The following is a 27,078-nucleotide window of genomic DNA, read 5'->3' as shown; positions in this document are numbered from 1 at the left end:
AATTTATAGTTTTCGAATGTGGAGAAATGCAAGTTGGTACTTTTTGGATTTCATTTATTTCAATCTCTTCAATATGCTTTAGGGAACTAAACATGAAGATACAGAAGGTGAAGAGGAGGATACAGGGTTAATCCAACCTGCACAGGTGTTTGCTCCTAAAAGTTTGGTGCTTGTGTCCCAACTGGATTACCCAGAAATATTCAAGGTAAACTTAGTTCAATTGTTGTCCTGCCACATTTTCAAAATAGATATTTTTTTATAAGTCTGCGTATTTCACTATTCTTTAATTCATTCAGTTATTGAATCCATGGAGGCTGATGAAACCTGCATTTCATGAGTCATATAGTCATGTGTTTAATAAAGATGTGAGGTGAATAAAGTAGAAATCTAACATTACTCTTTTTGTATTCTGTTCATGATGTACTTGTAATAAAAGCAATGTATTAAAAACAGAAGCCACTTTAATTCTTTCTGTTTTTACAAGTAGGAAGTTCTTTGCTACCTAATTAATACACCAATGGTACTCAGAATATAGTTGGCATGTTTTGCAATCAATGTGGGATGTTAGGACCTGTTGGAGGTCAGACTTCAAGTATTTGGGATCAATTTATGATAAACCATTCTAAGTGGTAGTGGATGACAAGTGGCTATCAGTTTCTTAGGGAAAGGAGCTGATTTGCACTGAACTGCAACCTTATTTTATCTTTTTAGAACATTAAGTGCACGTTTCTAAAAAAAAAAACAGCATTGGGGACATCTGGCGTGCAGTGGATTGAACATCTACCTCAAACCCAGCTTCATTTAAAGTGTGGTTATATTGTATTATAGTACAGGTTTTTAACTGTATTTCATATAACAAATGGAGAACAGCTGAAGAAGAATTGTATTAGCAGATCTAATTCATCATGATGTACCTTTTATGTGAATTGCTCTTACAGTTGCTGCATGAGCCATGACAATCACTCCCAATTGCAGTCCACTGTTTGCATAGACAGTGTATTTCACATAAAAGCACAATTCTGCGGATGCTGGAAATTTGAAATATAAACAGAAACTACTGGAAATATAAACAGAAACTACTGGAAATATAAAGTAGCTCGGGCAGCAGTTGTGAAGAAAGAAACAGTTAATGTTTTAGGTTGATGACCTTTGGTCACAATTGGAAATGGACGTGTGCCAAATTTTAAGCAAGTATAGAGGGAGAGTTAAGAAAACAAAAAGTAACATTTGCAAAGCTTGAAAAACAGCATCTCATCTCTCAATTAGGCATTTTACAGCCTCCCGAACACAACGTGGAATTCACTAATTTCAGCTCATAATCTCTGCTTCCATTTTTTTAGACAGCAGGTGTTGGTGATTATTCTATTATGCCCGTTGACCTCCTCTAGACCCGTATTTTGTTTCCTTACTTGTCCCATCACAACCTCTTTTGTCATTTAATCTCTCCTGTCACAGACCTTCCCTTTTGTTCTTTAAATCCACTTTTTCCTTGCCTCTGTATTTGCTTAAAACCTGTTACATCAATAAGTTCCAGTTCTGACAAAAGGCCATACCTGAAATGTTAACTCTGTTTCTCACTCCACAGATGGTGGTGCCTTACCTGCTGAATATTTCCAACACTTTCTAGTCTTATTCTATGTTTCACATGCTTTGGATACTGCGTTATTTACAGTTTTTTCCAAGTGCCATTACCAGGTCTAACAGTTTCACAACAAACAAAAGGACTTTGATATAGCACTTCTCACAATTACCTGATGCGTCAAAGTGCTTTACAACCAATGAAGCCCCTTTAAAGTGTAGTCAGTGTTGTAATGTAGGAAATGTGACAGCCAACTTGCAAAAGCAAATGCCTACAAATTGCAAGCGGATAATGAGTAAATAATTTTTTTTGGTGATGTTGATTGAGGGATAAATATTGGCTAGGGCACCAGGGCCCCTCTGCTCTTCAAAGTAGTGCCATTGGATCTTCTGCATTCACCCGCACAAGCAGGTAAAGCCTCAGTTTCACATCTCATCCAAAAGACAGCACCTATGACTTTGCAGCACTTCCTCAGTACCATTGAAGTGTCAGCCTTGATTTTTGTGCTGAAGCCTTGGAGTGAGACTTGAATCCAGAACCTTGTGACTCAGGCGAGAGTGTTACCACGGCATGGCTGACAAAAAGCAGACTAAGTTTCTCAGGATCCAGAAATGGTGCTTTTTATGTATTGCTAATAAAATACATTTTTTGTCGAAGCTTTTCGTCTTGCACTTGTCCAGACAATTTGCAACAAAGTACCAATTTCAAGGGAAACAACTGTATACTGTATCAGAACAGAATGCTGATTGGTTGCAAGTGGACACTGGTAGAGGTGTTACCATGGAGAATACACCCCCTCGCACAATCTGCCTCTCTTGCTCTCTCTCACTCTCTCCCTCTCTCTCTGCCTCCTCACTCATGTGTGCCTTCCCTCCCCGTCAAGTGCACCCGTGCCGCCTCCACCCGGTTGGCCGTGCACTCCCTCCCCAGTGCCTGCTTACTCCCTCCCCGGCGCCTGCGCCCTCCCTCCCTCCCCATCGTGGGCACCCCCCCTCCAACCCCACTTTGTCACAGTCTCCACTCGCTCACTCAGACACCGGTGGGCCCTGTCCACACCTTGTGCCTCCTGTTCTGCTCCCCAACCTCGCTCTATGGGCCCTGTACTTAACGTATCAACTTACCTTCCCACTGTTTGCAGCTTATCCAATCACAGGCTGGTTTTTCTCTGCATTTGCTGCTGATATGCTCACTCGTGAGCCTAATAGCAACAAATGCAGGGAGGAACCAGACTGTGGTTGGTTGGCTGAGCAGCTTTTACAACATTTTTCAAACATAAAGTCAGTTGAATATCTAGCAAATTTTGCGGGCCGAGCCTAGAGGCTTAGGGGGCCACAATGCAGCCTGTGGGCCATGTGTTGGCCGAGCCTGGCATACATGAATTCTAGGGGCCCATGAACGACAAAGTAAGTAAGCCATTAATTATTGCCACTCCAAATTGTTTTGGGACTTCTCTGCCATTATCCTCACTGAAAACAGTTGCAAGCTAGTTGAGATAACTTCATCCCTTTAAAATCAGTGACAATGATTTTCCTATATCAAACCAGTTTTTGTGCTGTTGTCACTTGGACTTTAAATTTGCCGTGTAACTCTGCCTTGACTTTTTTCTAACTTCCAAGTTCAAATTTCTCACTATTGAATGTTAGTTTATTGATGCAAGTTAAGAATTAGTTATTAGCAATTAGACCCATTGAAACTGAAGCTGCTTTGTTCTGTTGCCACCAAAAGCTACATCCTAGGCCAGATTTTATCCAACTTACTTGAATAATATGCAACCTTGGTGCTTGGTGTAATTTATGACCCTCAACTTAGCTTCAAGCTCCACATCCTAGCCACCACCAAGAGTGCCTATTTCCATGTCAGCAACATAGTTGGTCTTTCTTCCACTCTGCCTTCTCCTGAAGTTCTGGACAATTTTTTTTGTTTCTCCCCATCCTCCAGTGCATTGAATTCATAATTCTTGCTTACATTTCCTAGCATCTCCAAAGTGTCTTCTCTCACTATCTTCTATCATTTCTATGTGACGGTTTCTACCTTTTGCTTTTTGGGCCCTGTTGTCCTTTCCATTGCTTCCCTCTGCTGTCTTAGTCCCAGATTCTGAAATACTCAGGTGCCAACTTGGCTCAGTGGTAATTCTTGTTTTTGAATCAAAAAGGCAATGGTTCAAGTCTACTTAACCTGATGATTAATGTCAACAAATTGGCCAGTAAGTTCAAAGGATACAAGATGGCTTCACTTTAACACGAGGAAAAAGAATGTTTTGATTTTGCTTTTGGCGATACCCAGTGCATAATGTACGCTGATACTTCAGTGCATTGTGGGAATACTTCATTGTCATGAATGCTGACTTTCAGATGACATATCAAACCAAACCCCAACCTTCATGTGGTTCTCCCAGTATAATTGGCCAACATTTATGCTGTGACCAAACAAGATTAACCAGTTATTAAACTTGTTTATGAGACCTTGCTGTGCTCTGATTGACTCCCACATTTTTCTGTGCAATGACAATGATTATACTTGAAAAGTATATAATTGGTTCTGGAGCATTTGGGACAAATTCTTTCTTTCTGCATTCCTCTACTCAGCTACCACTCTCCATTCCAGGGAAGTGTTCCTCAGTGCTCACCTCTGATCATGTCTTAAATAATTTCTCTACATTTGCTTAGTGCCCAATTTTACCTTTATGAAGCATTTTAGGTCATTTGTAACGTTAAAGGCACTGTAGAAATACAAATTGTTCTAGTAAATATTAAGTCACAATGAGTTAGGAAGTACTGCAACAATGTGTATCTGAAAGGTCCTAACTGAGCCGTATTGCAGAATGCTCATGTCACCTGATACCCATCATAAACTTTATACGGAGGCTGCTGCTGTTTGGAGAATTTAGAGAATGTCAGACTGTGTTTCTGGCCAGCACCATGCCGTATCAAGGGAGTCCTTAATCATATCGCCAAAAGCAAGTCAAAACATTCTTTTTTCTCATGTTAAAGTGAAGCCATCTCATGTCCTTTGAACTTACTAGCAAACTTGTTGACCTTAATCATCAGGTGACAAAATAAAAGACCATAAAGAATTGCCAGTGTGAATTTAAATAGGTAATTCCAAACACTTTAAAGAAAAATCGTTGGATGATAATGACAAAACACTGACATAAATCTCATTCAATTTCCAAAAGGCATTCATGGGTCTCACACATTTTATTATTCTATCTGTGTCTGTAATGAACATAATGAACATGGTCAACAACTGTCAATTTTCTGGGTCCTTGTGCTTGTATCATCTCTTGTTCTGGCTTTTAATTGATTATTGTTTCGTAATTTGTTCAGTAATCTTATTGGTCTTTGTCTCCAATAATATTCCACCTTTAGCCCAACTATATTAATAACAACAGCAATAAAATGTTGTATTTATATAGTATCTTTAATGTAGAAAAATGCTCAAAGCATTTGCCAAAGCCAAAAGAGATACTGGGAAGAGTGTCCCAAAGTTTGGCCAAAGCGATGGATTTTAAGGAGAGTCTTAAAGGTGGATCAGGAGATGGAGGGGTTTAGGCTAGGAATTTCAGAGAGGGGGACTACAGATTTGTGAAAGCATGATCAGCAGTGGTGAAATGGGGATGTGCGGGTGTCAAAAAATTGAAATACAGATCTTTATCCATTCGTATGAAAAATAGAAGCAGTACAAATCACAAATCTGCTCCAAAATGAGCTCACTTTATAACCTGATTACTCTCAAATTCCTTTTCACTTCTCTAATTGACATCCTCCAGAGGATGCGACAATGGCAGATTGACGAACATCTGCTGTTCAAGGGAAAATCAAGACTAAAACCGAAGCCTGCAAAGAAAAAGGAAAAAAATGTGGACAAAAGTTAACAATTTGAAATTATTGAATTCGATGTCAAGTCCAGAATACTTTAAGAATGCTAAATTGAAGGATATGGTGCAGTTACTTGTACTTATGTTGAGCTTAATTGGACCATTGCATGAGGCCAAGGACAGAGAGGTCAGCCTGAAAGCAAGGAGGCGAATCAAATTGACTAGTTCCTCAGTGTTTATGCAGTCTCCACTTGGGTTTCCCAGTGTAGAGCAGACCGCATTGTGAGTAGCGAATAAAGTCTGCTACGTTGAAAGGAATACATATAATTTGCTGTTTCACTTAAGGACTTGGAGGGAGAAGAAGAAAAAGACAGGTGTTGCATCTTTGCGCTTGCATGGAAAGTAGCCATGGTAAGGAGAGGGTTGTTGGGGATGAGTCAAAAGTGGATCATGTGTTGAGAAAATAGTACCTTTGGAATGCTGAAAGTGAGAGTGGAAGATGTGTTTGGTGGTGGCATTACACTGGAGGTGGCAGAAATGCTGAGGATGATCTTTTGAATGTAGAGGCTAGTGGGGAGGAAGATAAGGACAGTGTGAACCCCAATATGGTTTTGGGAGGGAGGGGGAGAGGTGAGTGCAGGAAATGGGATGGACATAGCCGAGGGTCCTATCAACCACGGTGGGGGGAGACCTTGGTTGAGGAAAAAGGAAGGCATATCAGAAATGTCGGTATGAAAGGTTGCATCATGAGAATAGATGCGACTGAGACGGAGAAACTAGGAGAGTGGAATGGAGTCCTTGCAGAAAGGATGTGAGGAAGTGCAGTCAAGGATAGTGACGGAGAAGTCAAGAAAGGGAAGAGCTAAAGATGGACCATGTGAGGGTGAGGGAAGGGTGGAAATTGGAAGCAAAATTGATTTTCGAATTCAGTATGGGAGCAGGAAATGACACTGATGTAGCCATCAACACCAGAGAAAGAGATGAGGGAGGGTGCTCTGAATAGGATCCCACAAAAAGGCAGACATTGTTAGTACCCATGGTGGCAACCAAAGCAAAACCCTTTATCTGGAGGAAGTGAATGGAGTTAAAGGAGTTGTTGTTCAATTTGAGAACAAGTTCAGCCAGACCGAAGGGTATTGGGGTGGATGGAGACTGGTTCCCAATCCGGATGAAAGGTCATTGACCTGAAATGTTAACTCTGTTTCTCTCTGTACAGAGGCTGCCCAATCTGCTGAGTATTTACAGCATTTTCTGTTTTTATTTTATATTGGTTGTAATTTACACATCTAACTCAACACTCAGGAGTCCTATAGAAAGCAGTTCCAGCATAACTGCGATCTGCTCCATCTTTGGGTTTATTTTCTCACTCTCATCTCAGCTATTGCTCATTCTCTTATCTCTCTCCCATCTGTACATTTGCTTCACTGCTAGCAGTTTTTTTCTGTTATTTAAGGTTTATTTCAAAAACATGCACCAGCTGCTGAATATAAAGCCAAATTTAATTTTGCAAAGTAAATATTTGAAAAGTGAGAGAAAGAAATTTTGAAAGAATAATAGCATGGAGGGCAAAAAAGGCCAGAAAGCCAATAGAGAAGAAAGAAGTTTTAAACATCAGTTACTCTGGAGAACAAACAAAACACATCTGGATTTGGAAGCTCTGTGGATATAGGTCAAAACATTAGATGACCTTAAAGTAAGTGGGTTGGCTGAATTTGAAGAGACAGAACTACAAAATGAGTTGGCCAGAATATTGAAGTAAGTGAAAATTTAGTATGGACAAGCACTGTAACAGGTAGGAAACATGGTACAAGAAGTGAAGAGGGCACACAGAGTGCACATCTCCGCCATGCTGTGTTAACGTTATTACAATTATGCAGCTCCTCCTTGAGGCTTTTCCCTGCTTGATTGATGCTCTGCAACTACAAAACTGAAAAAAGAAACCTTTTTTATTAAGTGCTTCCATCTCAGTGAGGAGGCTTCAGGCCAATCCAGAGCAACAACTTGCTCTGAAAGCTCTGCTCAAGTTTTGACAGCTTTGACAAGTTTCACCTCAGCAGCTGAGACAATCCACAACATTATAAATCAACAACATTCTAAATCAAACAACCCACAATATTCTAAAAGAAAAAGTTAAGTTACCCTATTTTTCAATGTTAATGGATGGATCCATTAAAAAAAAAAATCAGGATCTGAATCGAGATCCAGATCAGCATCTTTGCTAAAAACTAATCAGTTCTTCCTTGGGCCATACCCTATCTATTTTACGTTTTTTAAAATTCATCTATTAGCTTTTAAGATATATCTTTACAGACTACAAGCAAGGGGGAAAATATTACCTCTGCCCATCTGAATTGGCAGTGTTAATAACTACTCTTAATGGTATTGAAATTGCCAAGAATTTGTTGAAATAAACCTAGGACTCTGAATATGTTGAATGTCAAGTCTATCAATACAGTGCAGCAATCAACGAGAAAATAGAACACTGGATCATATAGACAAAACAATAGAGCACAAGACTGAGGAATGTGTGTTTGAACTATATAATGCTCTGGTCAGATTGCACCTTGACTCCTAGTTCTCCAAAGACAATGCACTAGAGACAGTTCAAATAAGAGCCATGACACTGATTCCAACAAGACAGTATTATGAGGGAAAAACTTGTGAAACTTTGGAGATTGTTAGCCTTGTGGGAAGTAATAGTATAGCCCTATCGGGTGTACAGCAGAGAACCAGACTGTTTGGCTCAGCTGGTCCATGCCAGCATTTACGCTCTGTGAAAACATCCTTTGACATCATTCATCTAACCCCATCAGCATATTCTTCTATGACTTTCTTCCTCATGCTTTCCTTTACATGCATCTGTGCTCTTTATCACTAGGAGTAAATGAAACGGAGAGTTTTACATTCTTACCGCTCTTTGGATGAATAAGTTCTTCCTGAATTCTCTATTGTGTTAGTGACTGCCTTATAATTATATCCTCTGATTTTGGTTTCCCAGCAAGTGGAAACATTTCTCTACAGCTTACCAAATCAAACCCTTTAATTAAAGATCTCTGTCTAGAGAAAAGTGCCTCAGCCTGTTCAATTTTTCCTGATAGTTATAATCTCTCAAGTTCTAATTTCAGCCTTATGAATCTTCTTTTGTATCTTCATTAATGCCTCTATATTTTTAAAATATGGAGACCAGAACTATTTACAGTATCATGTTGTCTAACCAAGGTTCTATATAAGTTTAGCATAATCTCTCTGCTTTTCAGTGCTATCCCTCTAGAAATGAAACCCTCTGTTTGTTTTTAATAGCCTTATTAATCTGTGTATCTGAATCTCTGGATCCCTTTGCTCATTTAGAGCATTTAGACTTCTGTTATCCAAGAAGTTTTTCCAAATTCTTTCATGGGATTTGGCATTGCAGGCTAGGCTAACATTTATTTCCCATCCCTAATTGCCCTTGAGAAGGTGGTGTGAGCTGCCTTTCTTGAATTGCTGCAGTCCATGTGGTGTAGGTTCTGTTAGAGAGGGAGTTCCAGGATTTTGACTCAGCAACAGTGAAGGAATGGTGATTGAGTTCCAAGTCAGGATGGTATGCAGTTGAGAGGGAAACTTGCATGTGATGGTTTTCCTATGCACTTTATCAGCCCAAGCCTGAATGTTGTTCAGGTCTTGCCGAATATGGGCACAGACTGCTTCAGTATCTGAGGAGTTGTGAATGGTGCTGAACATTGAACATCAGCGAACATCCCCATTTCTGACCTTATGATGGACGGAAGGTCATTGATGGAGCAGCTGAAGATGGTTGGGCCTAGGATACCACCCGAAGGAACTGTGGCCTCATTATTCTTCCTACCAAAATGTTACTGCAACAATTTATACAGCATTTTAACATCACAAAATGTCCCAAGGTTCTTCATAGGGGCATTATCAAACAAAATAAGACACGGAGTCACATAAGGAGGTACTAGGCTGGATGGCCAAAAGCTTGACTATAGAGGTAGATTTTAAGCCTTGAAAGGGAAAGTGAGGTAGGGAGCTGGGCAGGTTAAGGGAGGGAATTCCAGAGGTTAGGGCCTGGACAATTAACTGCATTGCCACCAATGGTAGAGCAGTTCAAATTGGGGATGCTGAAGAGGCCAGAGTTAGTTGAGTATAGACGTGTTGGAGGGTTGTGAGACTGGATGAGATTACAGAGATGGGGAAGGGAAAGACTCATAGATGTTTACAGCACAGAAGGAGGCCATTCGGTCCATATCCACGCTGGCCAACGAAGATCTGACTCCACTAATCCCATTTTCCAGCATTTGACCCATAGCCCTGGAGGCTATGGCAATGCAAGTGAATGCCTAAATACTTCTTAAATGTTACGAGAGTTTCTAACTCAACCACCCTTTCAGGCAGTGAGCTCCAGACTCCCACTACCCTCTGGGTGAAAAAGTTTCTCAACTCCCCTCTTATCCTTCTACCTCTTACCTTAAATCTATGCCCCCTGATTATTGACCCCTCTACTAATGGGAAAAGTGCTTTCCTATCCACCCTATCCATGCCCCTCATAATCTTATACACCTCTATCAGGTCCCCTCTCAACCTTCGCTGCTCCAAGGAAAACATCCCCAGCCAATCCAATCTTTCCTCATAGCTCAGACCTTCCAGCCCAGACAGCAGCCCCTGGTAAATCTCCTCTGCACCCTCTCCAGTGCAATCACATTTCTATAATGTGGTGACCAGAACTGCACACAGTACTCCAGTTGTGGCCTAACCAGTGGTTTATGCAGTTCCAGCATAACCTCCCTGACCTTGTATTCTATGCCTTGGCTAATAAAGGCAAATATCCCATATGCCTTCTTAACCACCTTATCTACCTGCCCTGCTACCTTCAGGGATCTGTGGATATGCACAACAAGGCCCCTCTGAACTTCAAAACTTTCCAGGGTCCTACCATTCATAGTATAATCCCTTGCATGTTAGCCCTCCCCAAGTGCATTACCTCACAGACCATGGGGTGATTTGAAAACAAAGATGAGAATTTTAAAATCAAGCTGTTGCTTGACCAGGTGCTAATTTAGCATGCACAGGGATGATAGGTGAATGGGACTTGATGCGAATTAGGACTCGGGCTGCCGAGTTTTGAGTTTGATGGGCAGAATGTAGGAGGCCTCTAGGAGTGTGTTGGAATAGTCAAGTCTTGAGCTAACAAAGGCATGAATGATGGTTTCAACAGCAGATGAACTAAGATTAGGGTAAACTATGGAGGTTGAAATAGGTGGTATTAGTGGTGGTGTGGCTATGTGGTCAGAAGCCTACCTTGGGGTCAGATATGATACTGATTGCTTTAGTGTCAGGTTGTTGTCAGTAGCTAGGAACTGGATTTGGAGTGTGGTGGAAATAATGGCTTCAGTTTTCCCAATATTTAATTGGAGGAACTTTTTGCTCATCCAGTCCTGCATAGTCTAATAATATAGCAACATGGAACAATCAAGAGAGGTTGTGCCGAGGTAAAGCTGAATGTCATCAGTATACATGTGAGAACTAGTACTGTGCCTTCGGATAATGGTACTCTTTCTTATCTACATTGAAATTAATTTGCCAATTATACCAAGATTTTTCAGGAATGTTTGATTGTGTATACAAGTCTAAATGATAAAGCTAAATTCAGAATACAAGTGAGATTAAAATGTAGCAGGAAGATGGGAGACTGGTTGAAATTGGTAAAAGGCAAATTTGGGATTGTTATATTGCGACTATATGGAAGATGAGCAGTCATTCTTTTTTAAAGAAAGAACTAAATCGGTTTCTGTTTTGAACAGTATTAAGAGTTTAAGATAAATGCAAATTATCTTGTGCATGGTGTTTAGTATGGTTATTAGAGAAGATTCTTTGAATAGCTATGTGAAAATTAATGACTCCCCTTTTTAGGCTTGCCTTGGCCTCATTTACACGGTGTATGTCGACAGTCTGAACGTGAATTTGGAAAATGTGATTGCTAATCTTTTTACCTGTTTGGTGCCAGTTGCTGGAGGATCTCAGGTATGAAAAATATTGCTATTTTACTAGATACTTTAAAGTACTGAATGAATTAACTATTCCTTTGCTAAGGCAGCTTATTTAACCACTTAATGGACTTGAAATTTCTGCAAACTTGCGTCATAATAATGATGCATTAATGCTGTGCATTATTATTAAGAGGTAAAAGTCCCAGGATGTAATGGAACAAGTTATACCTTTATTTGCATTGCTCCATAATTTTCTTAGACATCTGCATCACTCCTCAGCCTCACCTTAACTCTTAGAAGTTAATTCTTGTCAGTCAACTGACCAGTTCAGTCAATGGTGATCGCCAGTTCCAGGATTTTACCATTATACCTCTAAGCCTGGGAGGCCATCAAAAGAACTAGTAAAGCTTTGGAGCTTCATTCCAGCAGTTTGGAAATGGTTCAGTTTTCTTTTAATAACTCTGTCAGCTTTTCTTGCCAGTTTTAAGGACCTAAGAACAAAAGAGAAATAAGCAGGAGTAGGCCGATCAGCTCTTCGAGCCTGCTCCACAATTCATTAAGATCATGGCTGATTTTCTACCTCATCTACATCTTCCCACACTATCCCCACATCCCTCAATTCCTGTGGTGTCTGAAAATCTGTCCATCTCTGCTTTGAATATACTCATTGACAGAGCATTCGTAGCTCCCTACAGTAGAGAATTCCAAAGGTTCACAGCCCCCTCAATAAAGCATTTTCTTCTCAACTCAGACCTATATGGCCAACCCCTTATTCTAAGACTGTGATCCCAGAATTCTAGCCTCCCGACCTAGTGGAAACTTTCTCCCAGCATCTATCCAGTCCAAGCCCTTAAGAAAAATATGTTTCACTGAGCGCTTTTAGTGTCCAAAGGCAATGCTTTTCAGGATTCTCGTCTGTACCAACATGTTAGGCAAGTGAAAGCATTGCTATGCATAATCACTGAATATGCTAATGGTCTGCATTGCCCAAGCGAGGATCCTGCTTGTTAATTTCGAATGGTGAAGAATTCAGGCAGTGAATTCCAGATGATCATGATCTGCTAAGTATAAAAAAAACTCCTTATCTCACCTCTGGGTCTTTTGCCAATTACCTGAAATCTGTTTTCTCTGCTAACCAATCCTTCTGTCTGTTTAGCTGATGAGGTGGAAAAGATAGAAGTCATACTAAGCAAAAATACTGACATAAAACTAAATCTTTATTCTGCCAACTAAATGACTGTGACTAATCTGTGTATTTCCAAAATGAATGGGAAAAAGAAATAAGTTCATGTCTTATCTCTCATGGGAACAGGAGTAGGCCAGTCAGCCCCTTGAGCCTGTTCATCCATTCAGGTGGACCTTGGCTCATTTGTTTTTAAGTCTGTCTGATCCTGCTTTAACATCTTCACCTAGCATAAATCAATTTTGAAATTTTCATTTTATCGGGACTTTATGCAAGCTAGCAATATTTATCTGCAGCTAATAGCTCTGCATAACCTAACTGTAGCTGCCATAAAGTGAAAGTACAGTGAAACCACGATTTGGAAATGGTCTTATTTTTGGCAGGACATGTTGTTGGGATTGGTACATTGGTGTAACCTGGTGAAGTAACTTAACACTTGTCTAATTTTATTGCATTAATTGTTTTTACCAAAATACGCAGTCTTGGGGAGAAAGGGACGAGAGATTAATGTTTGTTTTTCAAAAAATATATGCTTTCAATTTATTATTTTAATTTCACTCTATGCCTTTGGAAGGTGATAACCACACAAATATTTAATTTTCACTTGTGAAAAAAGTGTCAATTGTGAAACAAGCAATAATTGCAAAATACTCCTTAGTCTCAGAGTACAATAAAAACAAAAGATTCCTTTAATGTGAAGTGCAGGAATATTGTCCCTTTGTTTAACATATAAAGTTTATTTATAAATGTATTGCCTCATTCTAAAAGCTTGTTTTACAAAGCCTTAGTATTTCAGAAATTTTTGGATCATTCAAGCATATTATTTGTAAAAGCTATTTATGAAAGCATCATCATATGCAGGATGTTTACTTTTCCAATACAAAATTGGAAGCCCTGTTAGCTATTGAATGATTTATTAAAGCTAAAACACTCTGTGTTGGGCTGGTATGGCAAAGAAGATAAAAATCACACATGTACTAAGCAAGAATGCCGGTTTAACCTTCATCTGGTTGACACAATGCAGCTAATCTTGTTGACCCAGTGTTTCTGTGATTAAGATTTATCTAGTAGATGCTCCTTTTGTTATGATGTCTGGCATCATAACTAACAGCAAACCTCATGAATAACAAACTGAAAATTGATTTGATTTGTTTAATTGAAAAATAATACCTAGCGGATCATAGGCTGTGGCTTGCAGTGAAGCTGTGTCATAGTGTTTTGCAGCTAAAATTTATTTTCTAGCATTGAATGGTTTTGAGTATTTGCTGTCTAAATTTAGCTAATGGAATTCCGCTCATGAAAATTAGGTAAATAAGCTGACCAGCTGTGCATGTAAATGATTCTCTTGCCTTAAGGTTTTCTCTTCAAAGCATCAGTAACAGATAGATAAACAGAAACAGATACTGAGCTGTAGCTGAAGAATTCGGAGAGATGACCAAAAGCTTGACCATTAAAGTATGTTATGAGGAGGCTTTTTTAGACAGGAGAAAAAAAGTAGCAAAGTGGACGGATTTAAGGACTAAATTCTAGAGGTTTAAAAGGTCAAGATAGCTGACACCTAAACTGCAAATGGTTGATCAGCGGGAAGGGAGATGCACAGGCAGCCAGAAATGGAGGACCAAAGAGCTTGGGCTATGATATTTGGCTGCAAGTTGTCATAAAAGTAGGGTGGGAGACCCTGTAGTGACTTGAGGACAAGGATGCTGTATTAGATGTAGTGTCGCGGGGCAGAAACGGGGAGTGAGGGTGTGAATGGAGACTGTGAAAAGTGAAAATGGTCAAAATTGATGATGGGCCATTGGGAAAGAAGTTGAGAGGTTGTATAAATTGAGGCAAGGCAGGTCAGCAAATATGCTGTTGAAGTCTAATTGAAAGCAGTGAAAGCATTGATGTAGGTTTCTGCTGTGCTGGATGTGAGTTAGGAAATTATGGAGGTGGAATTTCCTATGTCACCGTGACAAAGATAAACTTTCCCACCTCCTTTATCTGTTTGCAACCTTTAACATGATTGACAATGCCATCCTTCTCCAATGTCTCCACTTTCATCCAGCTGGGTGGGATTGCTCTCTCATGGTTCCATTCTTATCTATCTAATTGTATCCAGAGATTCACTTGCAGCAACTTAACCCACCTGGATTTCAACTGAAGTCCCATCCCTCATGTTTCGAACCCACCCAGGATTACAGGTATCTTCAGGACATGCAATGCTCCTTGGACTGCTGTTCTCGCTGCATTCTGAGATCCACACTCTGTGCCTTGCACCGCCATATGAACACACTTGACCTCTCCCTCTAGCAGCACCACCGCACCCAATTTTAAGCTACACATGCCCCCAGTTTCATTTTATTCTTTGTCTCATTCGATGTCTCAGCAAGAAACTTTGTCTCTTTCTTTCAGGTGCAAAGGAACGCAAGTTCTAACAACTCATCGACACCAACACCCATCCAGGACCCTCCATTCCTGCTTGTCCCTCTGTTCCCATCCCGTCTTCTAATCCCAGCCCCGGCCGTGCATTCACCATACCCCCTGACCTTCTCTCCGATGCTGAACGTTCAGTGCTCAGCAAAGGACTTAGTTTCATACCCTTGCGCCCTCATCTCAATGAATTTCGGGCTCGGCATGATGCTGAACTTTTCTTCCACCGCCTTCGACTCCGTGCTCACTTCTTTGGGCAGGAGTCCTCTCCCCGTTCAACGGATCCTTTTACCCGTCTCCAATATTCTCCCTCCACCTGGACCCCTCCCTCTGGATTCTTACCTTCTCTTGATCTTTTCATAGAGAACTGTCGGCGTGAAATTAGTCGTCTCAATTTCTCTGCTCCTCTCACCCACTCTAACCGGTCTCTCTCTGAACTTGCTGCACTCTGTTCACTCAGGTCCAACCCTGACATTGTCATCAAGCCTGCTGACAAGGGTGGTGCTGTTGATGTCTGGCGCACTGACCTCTACCTCGCAGAGGCTGAGCATCAACTCGCAGACACTTCCTCTTACCTCTCCCTGGACCATGACCCCATCACTGAACATCAAGCCATTGCTTCCAGGACTGTTACTGACCTCATCTCCTCTGAGAGATCTTCTTTCCACAGCTTCCAACCTCATAGTCTCCCAACCTTGGACAGCCTGCTTCAACCTTCTACCCAAAATCCACAAACAGGACTGTCCCGGCAGACCGATTGCGTTAGCCTGTTCCTGTCCCACGGAACTCATTTCTTGCTATCTTGACTCCATTCTCTCACCCCTTGTCCAGTCCCTACCCACTTACATCCGCGATTCCTCTGACACCCTACATCATATCAACAATTTCCAGTTCCCTGGCCCCAACCGCCTCCTCTTCACCATGGACGTCCAAACCCTCTACACCTCCATCCCCCACTGGGATGGTCTGATGGCTCTCCGCTTCTTCCTCGAACAGAGGTCTGAACAATCCCCATCCACCACTACTCTCCTCTGTCTGGCTGAACTTGTTCTCTCACTGAACAATTTCTCCTTGAACTCCTCTCACTTCCTCCAAATAAAAGGTGTGGCTATGGGTACCCGCATGGGCCCCAGTTATGCCTGTCTCTTTATGGGGTATGTGGAACATTCCTTGTTCCAGTCCTACTCCGGCCCCCTTCCACAACTCTTTCTCCAGTACATTGATGATTGCTTCGGTGCTGCTTCATGCTCTCGTCTGGACCTGGAAAAATGTATTAATTTTGCTTCCAAGTTCCACCCCTCCATCATTTTCACATGGTCCTTCTCTGACACTTCCCTTCCCTTCCCATTCTTCTCTTTCTCAGTTTCTGGTGATAGACTGTCCACCAATATTCATTATAAGCCTACCGACTCCCACAGCTACCTCAACTACAGCTCTTCACATTCTGCTTCCTGTAAGGACTCCATCCCATTCTCTCAGATACTTCGACTCTGTCGCATCTGTTCTGATGATGCCACTTTCAAAAGTAGTTCCTCAGACATGTCTTCCTTCTTCCTTAACTGACTGTGTCCGGCCCATCTTCTGCGCATCCGCGCTCACACCTTCCTCTCCCTCCCAGAACCATGATAGGGTCCCCCATGTCCTCACTTATCACCCCACCAGCCTCCGCATTCAAAAGATCATTCTCCGCGATTTCCGCCAACTCCAGCATGATGCCGCCACCAAACACATCTTCCCTTCACCCCCCCAGCGGCATTCCGCAGGGATCGTTCCCTCCGGGACATCCCGGTCCACTCCTCCATCACCCCCTCCCACGGCACCTTCCCATACTGCAGAAGATGCAACACCTGCCCCTTTACTTCCCTTCTCCTCACTGTCCAAGGGCCCAAACACTCCTTTCAAGTGAAGCAGCATTTCACTTGCACTTCCCTCAATTTAGTTTACTGCATTTGTTGCTCCTAATGCGGTTTCCTCTACATTGGAGAGACCAAACGCAGACTGGGTGACCGCTTTGACGAACACCTTCGGTCTGTCCGCAAGCATGACCCAGACCTCCCTGTCGCTTGCCATTTCAACACTCCACCCAGCTCTCATGCCCACATATCGGTCCTTGGCCTGCTGCATTGTTCCAGTGAAGCTCAACACAAACTGGAGGAACAGCACCTCATCTTCCGACTAGGCACTTTACAACCTTCCAGACTGAATATTGAGTTCAACAATTTTAGATCTTGAACTCTCTCCTCCATCCCCACCCCCTTTCCGATTTCCGCCCCCCCCTTTTTTTCTCCAATAATTTATATAGATTTTTCTTTTCCCACCTACTTCCGTTATTTTTAAATGTATTTCCATCCATTGTTTTATCTCTACCTTTTGGCCTATTTCGATGCCTTCCCTTCACCCCACCCCACCCCCACTAGGGCTTTCTGTACCTTTCTTGTCCTGCTTTCTACCCTTAATTAGCACATTCCTTAGATAATATCACCACCTTCAACACCTCTTTATCCTTTTATCTATGACATCTTTTGGCTATCTCCACCTTTCACTGGCCCTCTATCGAGCTCTACCTGTCCCACTCACCCCTTAAATCAGTTTATATTTCACCTCTTTACTATTTTTACTTAGTTCTGTTGAAGAGTCATATAGACTCAATGTTAACTGTGTTCCTCCCGCAGATGCTGCCAGACCTGCTGAGTTTTTCCAGGTATTTTTATTTTTTTCATTTGCAGTATGTTCCTGCAAATGCATTGTTCTCTGTTGTGTCCCTGAGGATTGATTCTTGGCCCCTTCCCATTTCTCTTATATGTGCTCCTCCATGGCGATATCATCCAAAGGCACAGCTTTAGTTTTCATATGTATGCTGTCAACACCAAGCTTTACCTCACCACTACCTCTTTCGACTTCTTCGTTGTTGTTAAATTATCAGACTGATTATCTGACATCGAGTGTTGGATGAGATGAGCAGAAATTTCCTCCAATTAAATATTGGGAAGACTGACACCATTGTTTTCAGTTCCTGCTCCAAACAACTTTGCCTAGCTACTGACTCCATCCCTTCCCATGGCAATAGTCTGAGATTAACCTAGTCTGTTTGCAATCTTAGTGTCATTTTTGATCCTGAGATGATCTTCCACCTCATATGCATGCCATAATTAAGACTGCCTTTTTCCATCTCCATAACGTTGCTTGACTCAGTTCATTTTCTGTTGAAACCCTCATTCACGCCTTCGTTACCTCTAGGCCCGACTATTCACCCACAATTTTGGCTCGTCTCCCAATTCTACTCTCCGGAAACTTGAAGTCATCCAAAATTCTGCTTCCCATTTCTTAACTTGCACCAAGTTCTGTTCCCCAATTGTTTTTGTGTTCACTGACTTACACTGGCTGCTGATCAAGCAACGTCTTGGTTTTAAAATTTCTATCCTTGATTTCAAATCCCTCTATGTCAAGCCCCTCTCTGTTTCTGTAATCTCCTCCAGCCCTCTGAGACCTCAGCATTCCTCTAATTCTGGCCTCCTGTGCTTCCCTAATTTTAATTGCCCCACCATTGAGCTGTGCTTTCAATTGCTTTGCCGCAAGCTTTGGAAATCCCTCACTACACTTTCCCGCCTCTCCACTTTGATTTCTGCCTTTAAGAAACTTCCTAAAATCTACTTCTTTGACCAAGCATCTGGTAACCTGACCTAGTATCTGCTTGTGTAGCTTGGTGTCATACTTTGCTTAGTGAAGCACCTTAGGATGTTTTGTTATGTTAAAGGTGCTGTGTAGATATAAGTTGTTGTTTGTTGATGTTGGAAATATGTGGGCTTGGTGATGAATAGAATCAGCAATTTGAAGTTCAGTTCACAGTGCAAGATAACATGAAGCTTATGCATAATTCTAAATGATGGAGCACGTAGGGGAGTATTGCATATAGCGGAATCACAGAATTTTAATAGCACAGAAAGGAGGTCATTCAGCTCACCATGTCTGCAATGGCTCTCCAAATGAGCATCATGTCATAGTGCCTTTGCCCTGCCTTTTCCCATACCCTTGCACATTGTTTCTATTCAAATAATCATCTAATACTCTCTTGAATGCCTCGATTGAACCTGCCTGCACGACACTCCCAGGCATTCCATTTCCATTCCAGACCCGAACCACTCGTGTAAAAAAGTTTTTTCTCACACCACATTTGCTTCACTTGTAAATCACTTTAAGTCTGTGCCCTCTCATTCTTGATTCTTTTACGAGCAGGAATAGCTTCTCCCTATCTACTCTGTCCAGCCCCCTCATGATTTTGAACATCTCTATCAAATCTCCTCTTAGCTGCCTTCTCTCCAAGGAGGACAGCCCCAACCTCTCTCATCTGTCCTCATAGCTGAAGTTTTTCATTGCAGGAACCATTCTCGTAAATCTCTTCTGCAGTCTCTCCAATGTGTTCAAATCCTTCCTATAATGTGGTGCCCAGAACTGTACACAGTATTCCAGCTGAGGTCTAACGAGTGTCTTATATAAATTCAGCATAACCTCCCTGCTCTTGTACTCCATGTTAACATGGCAAACACCTTGTTAAAAACAATTGCTAGTTAAGCAGGAGATGGGCATTGATTATCCCATCTAAATAAAATAAAAAGATACAGCTGGAACATTTTGGGTGGAAGTTACTTGGAAGTCAGTAGCACGGAGGAGTTATCTTGAAAATAAACCAGCTTGAATCAAAAGACCAGCCTGGATTAATTCTTCCACCACAACCTCTTGCACTGAGTAACACTCTATGCCCCTATTAATAAGGTCCAGGACACTATATGCTTTATTAACTGCTCGCTCCACCTGTCCTGACACCTTCAATGATCTATACACATATACATGCAGGTCCTTCTGCTCCTGCACCCCCTTCAAAATTTCACCCGTTATTTTATATTTTCCGTCCACGTTCTTCCTACCAAAATACATCACCTCACTCTTCTCCACATTGAACTTCATCTGCCACTCCACCAACTTGTCTGTGCTCCCTTGAAGTTCCACACTGTACTCACGGTTCACAACACTTCTAAGCCTCGTAACATTCACAAACTTTGAAATTGCCCCCTGCACACCAAGATCTAGACCATTCTTATATATCAGGAAAAGCAAGGGTCCCAATACCAACCCCTGGAGAACTCCACTACAAACCTTCCAGTGTCCTGAAAAATATCAGTTGACCATTACTCTCTACTTCCTATTTTTCAGCCAATTTTATATCCACATTGCTACTGTCCCTTTTATTCCATGAGCAATAATTTTTCTCACAAGTCTGTTGTGTGGCACTGTTTCAAATGCCTTTTGAAAGTCTATGTACACCACATCAACAGCAATATTCTCATTGATCTTTTCTGTAACCTCTTCAAAAAACTCCAGCACGTTAATTAAACATGATTTCCCCTTTTGAAATGTATCCTGGTCCTTCCTTATCAACCCATATTTTTCCACGTGACTTCTAATTCTATCCCGAATAATTGTTTCTAGAATCTTGCCCGCCACTGAAGTTAAACTGACTGGTCTATAATTCTTGGGCTTATCCTTAAACCTTTTTTGAACAAGGGTGTAATGTTTGTAATTCTCCTGTCCTTTGGCACCATCCCCATAATCTGATTCGTTCTTCATGTGCGGTTGGAGGAAGTTCTAGTTCACCCATGAAGTACTGTTGAAAAAACAGCCTCATAAAACACTGGTCATCATTGAAGAGAGGGTAACGGTAGAGACACAGCTGGATGTTAGCTTTATTATGTAAACTGGCTCATACTTATGGTCACAGCCATGAAGGTTCATATAAATGAGGACAAGCAGGCTGCTTAAAATGCACACAAAAAGGAGTTGACTGTCTGAGGCTAGAAGGAGAAGTTATTGCTGGAGCTGAACTATTTGGGACAAAAAAAACAATAGAACCATGTAGGGGTGTACCTTTGGGGTGCACCTCAGAGAAGTGATGGTGCAGAAGGATGGAATGGTCAGCCATTTCAAGGATATGTATTCACTGTCCATGCAAAGATGACTGGGCCAAGAGAGGTGTACTTGCAGTACACATTCTGAATAACTCCCAGGAATAAAGTAAGAATTCAGTGAGCTATAAAATGTTTAAGTGAAAATCTATCAATGCTTTTTATTAATAGCACAGTAAAGATTTTATAGTTAACTTACTTTTTATACCAAAAAGTCTCATTTTGTTTCTTTCTTTCCAGATCAGTAAGTATTTATAGAGGAATTGAGTCAAAATGCAGTGAGTTGCACAAATGTTTTTGAGTGCAGGAACATAAGTTTAATCTTATCCAAGCTATTAAATGAGAATTTTGTCTAATGGCCCTTTGGGGTATTTTAATAATTTACTGCATTTTTCTTAGATACGATTCTATAATAATATTTAAGTTGTAGAAACCAACAGGCTTAAGACAATTCTAACCAAATTTATTTGCTTTAGTTTATTTGTTACCTTAGTAAAGTTATTCCAGCATTAGGAGCAGCTAGCTTTAAGATTTGCAATATTGTTACATTCCCCATAAAGACAGATAACTTTTAGAAAGATAACTGAATTTCCAGTGACTGACTGGAAGGATTACAGGACAGGATGTCAACTTTTAAGACTCTTATTGTAGCAAACAAACTAAAAGCAACTTTGATTAAACACTATTTCAGTAGGCAGTTTATACTCTAAATTACAAAAATGCTTCTCCATTTAACTTTAAAATGACCAAAAATCACCTTTTTTGAGGAACCAATTCAAACCTATTGTCAGTTCCTGATGGCTTGATTCCTTTTCCTCTTTTTACAGCCAGATAACTTCTAATCCCCGAATTGACTTCCATGGTTAGAGTTACCTGGAAATTCTTTCCTCTAGCCAAAGCTGGTTGAATCATCCAGCCTCATGTAAATCCTCACTGGAGCATCAGCTTAAATTTTTGTGCTCATATTCTGGAGTGGGATGTAAAGCCACAACCTTCTGACTCAAAGGTGATTGTGATACCAACTGATCCATGGCTGGCATGACACATGAGCAGGATTTTTACCACTTAAAAGACCAGCCAGCCCACATGCCATGATATGGCATGCAGTTGCATTATGAAATCTCGCTTTATTCTTATGAATTGGTTTGCAACTGACCTGCAAAGTGAGAGCATTCTTAACATAAATTAGAAGAGAGTGATGGACAGAGCCCTTCTGAATGCGCCAGGTTCTCAATCACTAAGGTTAAAGGACTGATAGGATTAATGAACACTGCATCTCAGTAGTACATGAAAGAAAAGGCAGGCTCTAAACTTTATAGCAGTTTAAGCCAGTGCAGACTTGATGGGCCAAATGGCCTCCTTCTGCTCTGTAACGGTTCTGTGTGATTCTGTGCCTATTTATTGAATTGTTCCTGTACAGCTTTAGACATTTTCCTACGTACTGCCAAAAGTAAGATATGCTCTCAGTTAAATATTCTGTGAGTTATTCACAGTTGATTTGGCAAAATACTATGTTAAAAAGCATGATCAGAACATAGGGGCTGTAACAAAATAAAAGCACAAAATGCAAGTAAAAATATTTGCAGTGAGTACCACATATTGTGCTAGAGGAAAATATATCACTGAGAAAGTGCAGAACGTTTTAAGGGAGGAAGGGAAATAGCCGGAAGTAATGGCCCATTTGGGAACCGATGACTTAGGAAGGAAAAGTGTTGCGGTCCTGCGGAGTTCCTGGTGCCAGAAGGGAAAGGAAAGGCATCCAGAGCTAGACATCTGTGGATGACTAAAGATATAGAGATTAAAATGAAACAGGAAAAGGAGTCTTATGAAAAATACTATAGTAGAGAACAAAACTGAATGTAGAAAGTACAGAGGTGATCTAAATAAGGGGATGAGGTAAAAGGAGAGAGAATGAAAATAGATGAGCAGCTGATGTGAAAAGCAGCCCCTCAAAGATGGTAATCTCTGCATTACTGTACGTGTTATGCTACTATAGGAATAGTAGGATAAGATGGTTAATAAGTGGCTGGTGCAGGTGGAAGGATTTCAGAATACTGGGGCATTGCGACCAGTTCTGGGACAGGAAGAAGTTGTTCAAGATGGACGGATTACACTTCAACAGAACTGGGACCAGTGTTCTTGCAGGAAAGTTAAGTAGTGCTGTGGAGGAGGATTTCAAATAATTGGGCACCAGGGTGAAACATTAGAGAAAAGAATCAAGGTACATGGAGGACTGGGATAGGCAAATAACACTGGAGTAAAGAATAGTTCAGAAATAGGAAGGATTAGACTTGTGGCAATGTGAGGCAGTCTGAGATGTGTTTGTAATGCATGTGTGTAAATATGCCTATTGTAAATAAGTTAAATGAGCTGTAGACACAAGTTGCCACATGGGACTACAATATGGTGGCAATACCAGAGACCGGACTCAGAGAAGGCAAAGATTGGGAACTTAATGTTCCTGGCTAAAAGATATTAGGAAAAGATAGGGAAGGAGAGAAAAGAGAGGTGGTAATATTGATCAAATAAACAATTGTGGTACTGGAGAGGGATGATGTCGTTGAGGAGTCAAATATAGAGGATATACTTGGTTAGAATTAAGGAACAGAAGAAAAGTTGTTACCCTACTGTCTGTATATTATGGAACTTAAAATATTAGGAAGGAGATAGAGGAGTAGAATTGTAGAAAAATGACAGAAAGATCCAATAACCATTAAGAGTGGTGATAATGGGGTCTTTAATAATCCTGATATAGATTGAGATGTAACTGTGTAAAGGACAAAGAAGGGAAAGAATTCCTGAAAAGTGTACAAAGCGGACTTAGTTGATCTGTGTGTTTCCTGCTGGTGAGGGAGGGAGCAATGTTGGATAGAATTCTGCAAAATGAAGTGGAGCAAGTTGACCATGTTTCAGTAGGGAAACATTTGGGGAATGGTGATCATAATATCAGGTTTAGAATCGTTATGGAATATGACTCGAACAATCAAGCATAAAAGTTCTTAATGGAGGAGAACTAATTTAATTGAGTTGGAAAGGAATCTGGCAGAGGTGCATTAGAATCAAAATTTGCTGGGTAAAACAGTAATTGAGCAATGTGAGGAGGAGATGTTTCACATTCAGAGTGAACATAGTCTCATGAGGGGAAAGGAAAGGCATCTAGCGTTAGACTTCCCTGGATGAGTAAAGATATAGAGATTAAAAGAAACAGGGAAAGGAGTCTTATGAAAATAGTACGTTAGAGAACAAAGCTGAATGTAGAAAGTACAGAGTAAAAAAGGGGATGAGGGGAAAGGAGAGAGAATGAAAATAGATGAGCAGCTGACATGAAAGGGAACCTAAAAATCTTGTATAAACATAAAAATGGCAAAAGAGTAGTCAAATAAAGTGTGGGATTGATTAGGGAGCAAAAAGACTATCTTGGGGAGGCAGAGGGTATAAATGGGTGTTAAGTAAATGATACTTTTCAACTGCTTTCACTGGAGAAGAGGATGCTGCAAATGCAGCATTAAAGGAAAAAGTAATAATAATATTGGATAAGTAAAAAATAGATAAAGTGGAAGTACTTAAATAGTTGGTAGTCCTCAGGAGAAAAGCCACCTGGGTACGTGTGGGCTGCATCCTAGCTCACTGAGAGAAGTTTGAAAGTTCTTATACATCATGCGCTGTGAATAAAAGATTTATGTATTTTCTGTAATGTTTATCAATTGTTGCAGAATAAGTTGATTGTTAATTCTTTGTGTTTAATATTCATTCAGTTTTTATATTATTATTCACATTACCATGCAAATAGATAATTTTGTGGGAGGCTGCAGTTATTTCCCTTGTCTTATTTGTGTTGTATCTTGGAAATGTTACAAATATAGCTCCTCATATGGTATAACTTCCAGTATAACTAAGACTGTATGAATTTTTGATTTCACAAACTTAAAATACCTGAGGTATTGGCAGAATGAAAAAGATCTGTTGCACTTTACAATCAATGTACTAAATTTATTAAAGAAACTACTTAAGAAATGCATTGTCGTTTACAATCCTATATGCATGTATTAGTATGCATGTTATTTATTCTGTAAATATGTATAACAGCATCATAATATAAAACATATTATTGGATTATTTTACATTTGTCAGTTCTAAGATGATTTTTGACTGCTTGTCATTTTGTTTTGAAGTAGAAACCTATTAAGAAAGGCTAAATAATCCTTTAGGGTATCCAGACAAATCACTAATGAAAAACAGAATATCCTCATTCATGAAATTACTGGTAAAGAAATTGCACTTACCAAAAAAAAAGTTAAACCTTAAAGCCCAACAAATCTTATAGGCATTACAAAACCAAATTCCCATGCATTGAAGTAACACCTGCTGATTTTCATTTTCTTCCAGGAATATCCATTTTCAGAGCATGCTAATTAAGCATGCAGAAAGAATGTGAGAAAATATATATTCTGCTAAGTTTAACTTCTAGGGATGAAACATTTATCTAAATTCAGTCTTCAGATTTTATAGATTTGAATTTATTGGAGATTGAAACATGGTACATGTGGGGACAACCTCTGCTCACAGGGATTCCAACATTTACTCACCTCTTGGTCAATGATTTCCAAACTTACCTGTGCATTAGACTACCTCCAAATAATTGCAAATCTCATGAGATTGCTTTAAACTGTTGTTAGCTATCCAAAAAAGTTATGTCACCATATTCTAATGATTTTTGTACAATGAATTACATGACAAGTTTAGATATATAGGGAAAATAAAGAAATCTGGTGACAGAAATTACATATAGCTACATTTAACACTGAATTTAAATTTGCTGCAAAGAACAAAAATTTGAAAATTGCTCTTTTTAATTTGAAAACAGAGAAGATTGAAAGTACTTAAGATTCTTTTGAAGATATCAATTGCCTATTATGTACAAAGACCAAAATGATTGTCTGCTAATTTTTTAGTGTGTTATGATCCTGGATCAGACCCCCAAGTGTTTGCTAAGATCCGGTTAAGGATCAATATAGTTTTGGTTAAAGTACACAAAGTTTGACATTCAAGACACTTGCTAAGAGAATAAAGCTGCAAGATTCCATGTGTTTTGAACAAACAAAAATAAACTTTACTAGACAAGGTCAAAAAGATAAAACAGTTTACAATATCTATCTTATACTCTAACATTAAGGGTTAAATGAATTGCATGCAAATTAGCAGGCAAGCTGTGGTCAAGCACACCACACTGTACAATAAAAAGCAAACGCGAACAAGACAAATTCCACGGAGTTCTCAGCGACCCACCCAGATGTCAGTAAACACTGTGAGTTAACCAATCTTGTTGAAACTCTGTCTCCCTCATGAGGGACTCCAAATTTTTTACTTTTGAAGAACAAACCTCTGAATTCCCTCAAAGCTTCTCCAACTTGGACTGCTTCAATGACTGCACACCTCCCAGGGTTTCAGTCTCATCTCCGGAGGCTCCCTTCCTCTGGATTTCTGAGTCTGCATTCCAGCCTCTACTTGTGCAATTTCAGGTCTTTAATAGCTGGCTAGCTTCACTAGGCTGGCACTGCCCCTGGATTTCACCAAGCTCCAATTCCCCCAGCTATACCAAGCTACAAATGGCTCCCAGGGTTGCTTCTGAGTCCTAATCCTTTTCAGCACAGAGCCAGTGACCTTCTGCCACCTTCTCAACTCCACAGAACTACTCCTGAGCACTAACGACCCAGAACTATCAAACGGCTCCTGGGACTTCTCCTGAGTCCCAACTACACAGAGCCAGCTAACAGCAACACTTGTTGCTTGGAGACTGCTAACAGCAGCACCTTTTCTGCTGCTGCAGAACACTCATTCCCCAGCAAACACACATAGATTGAAACCCTAGAACTTTCTTAAGCTCCACCCATCATCTCCATGATGATGTAGCCTTCCAGGGCTCACTGAATGCTTTTAAATTATTTGTAGATTTAACTCCCAAACAAAACAACTCTCTAGGCTTCAGATTTATGCAAGCAATCTCCAATTTTCCAGCTAAGTAAGCCCAAATGCTGTTTTCTGATCTTGCCTTTCTGGTTGTTAGCTCCTTATATCAACATGGTCCCAACCGTTTAAATGTACCTTCAAGTTGCTTTAGTTGCATTTATCCCATTTTTCTACAG

General features: G+C 40.4%; 1 protein-coding gene across 1 annotated transcript in view; it reads left to right on the top strand.

The window, feature by feature from the left end:
* Positions 1-27,078, top strand: part of sbf2 (SET binding factor 2) — a 665,078-nt gene that overhangs the window by 249,738 nt on the left and 388,262 nt on the right. The window contains exons 4-5 of the mRNA XM_041196757.1: positions 83-205; positions 11,304-11,414. Coding sequence (XP_041052691.1) covers positions 83-205; positions 11,304-11,414 — 234 coding nt within the window. The remainder of the gene's footprint in view (positions 1-82; positions 206-11,303; positions 11,415-27,078) is intronic.

This window comes from Carcharodon carcharias, chromosome 10, assembly GCF_017639515.1.
Source record: "Carcharodon carcharias isolate sCarCar2 chromosome 10, sCarCar2.pri, whole genome shotgun sequence".
Lineage (NCBI taxonomy): Eukaryota > Metazoa > Chordata > Chondrichthyes > Lamniformes > Lamnidae > Carcharodon > Carcharodon carcharias.
The sequence above is the reverse complement of the archived record's forward strand: the minus strand, read 5'-3'. Positions and strand labels throughout refer to the sequence as shown.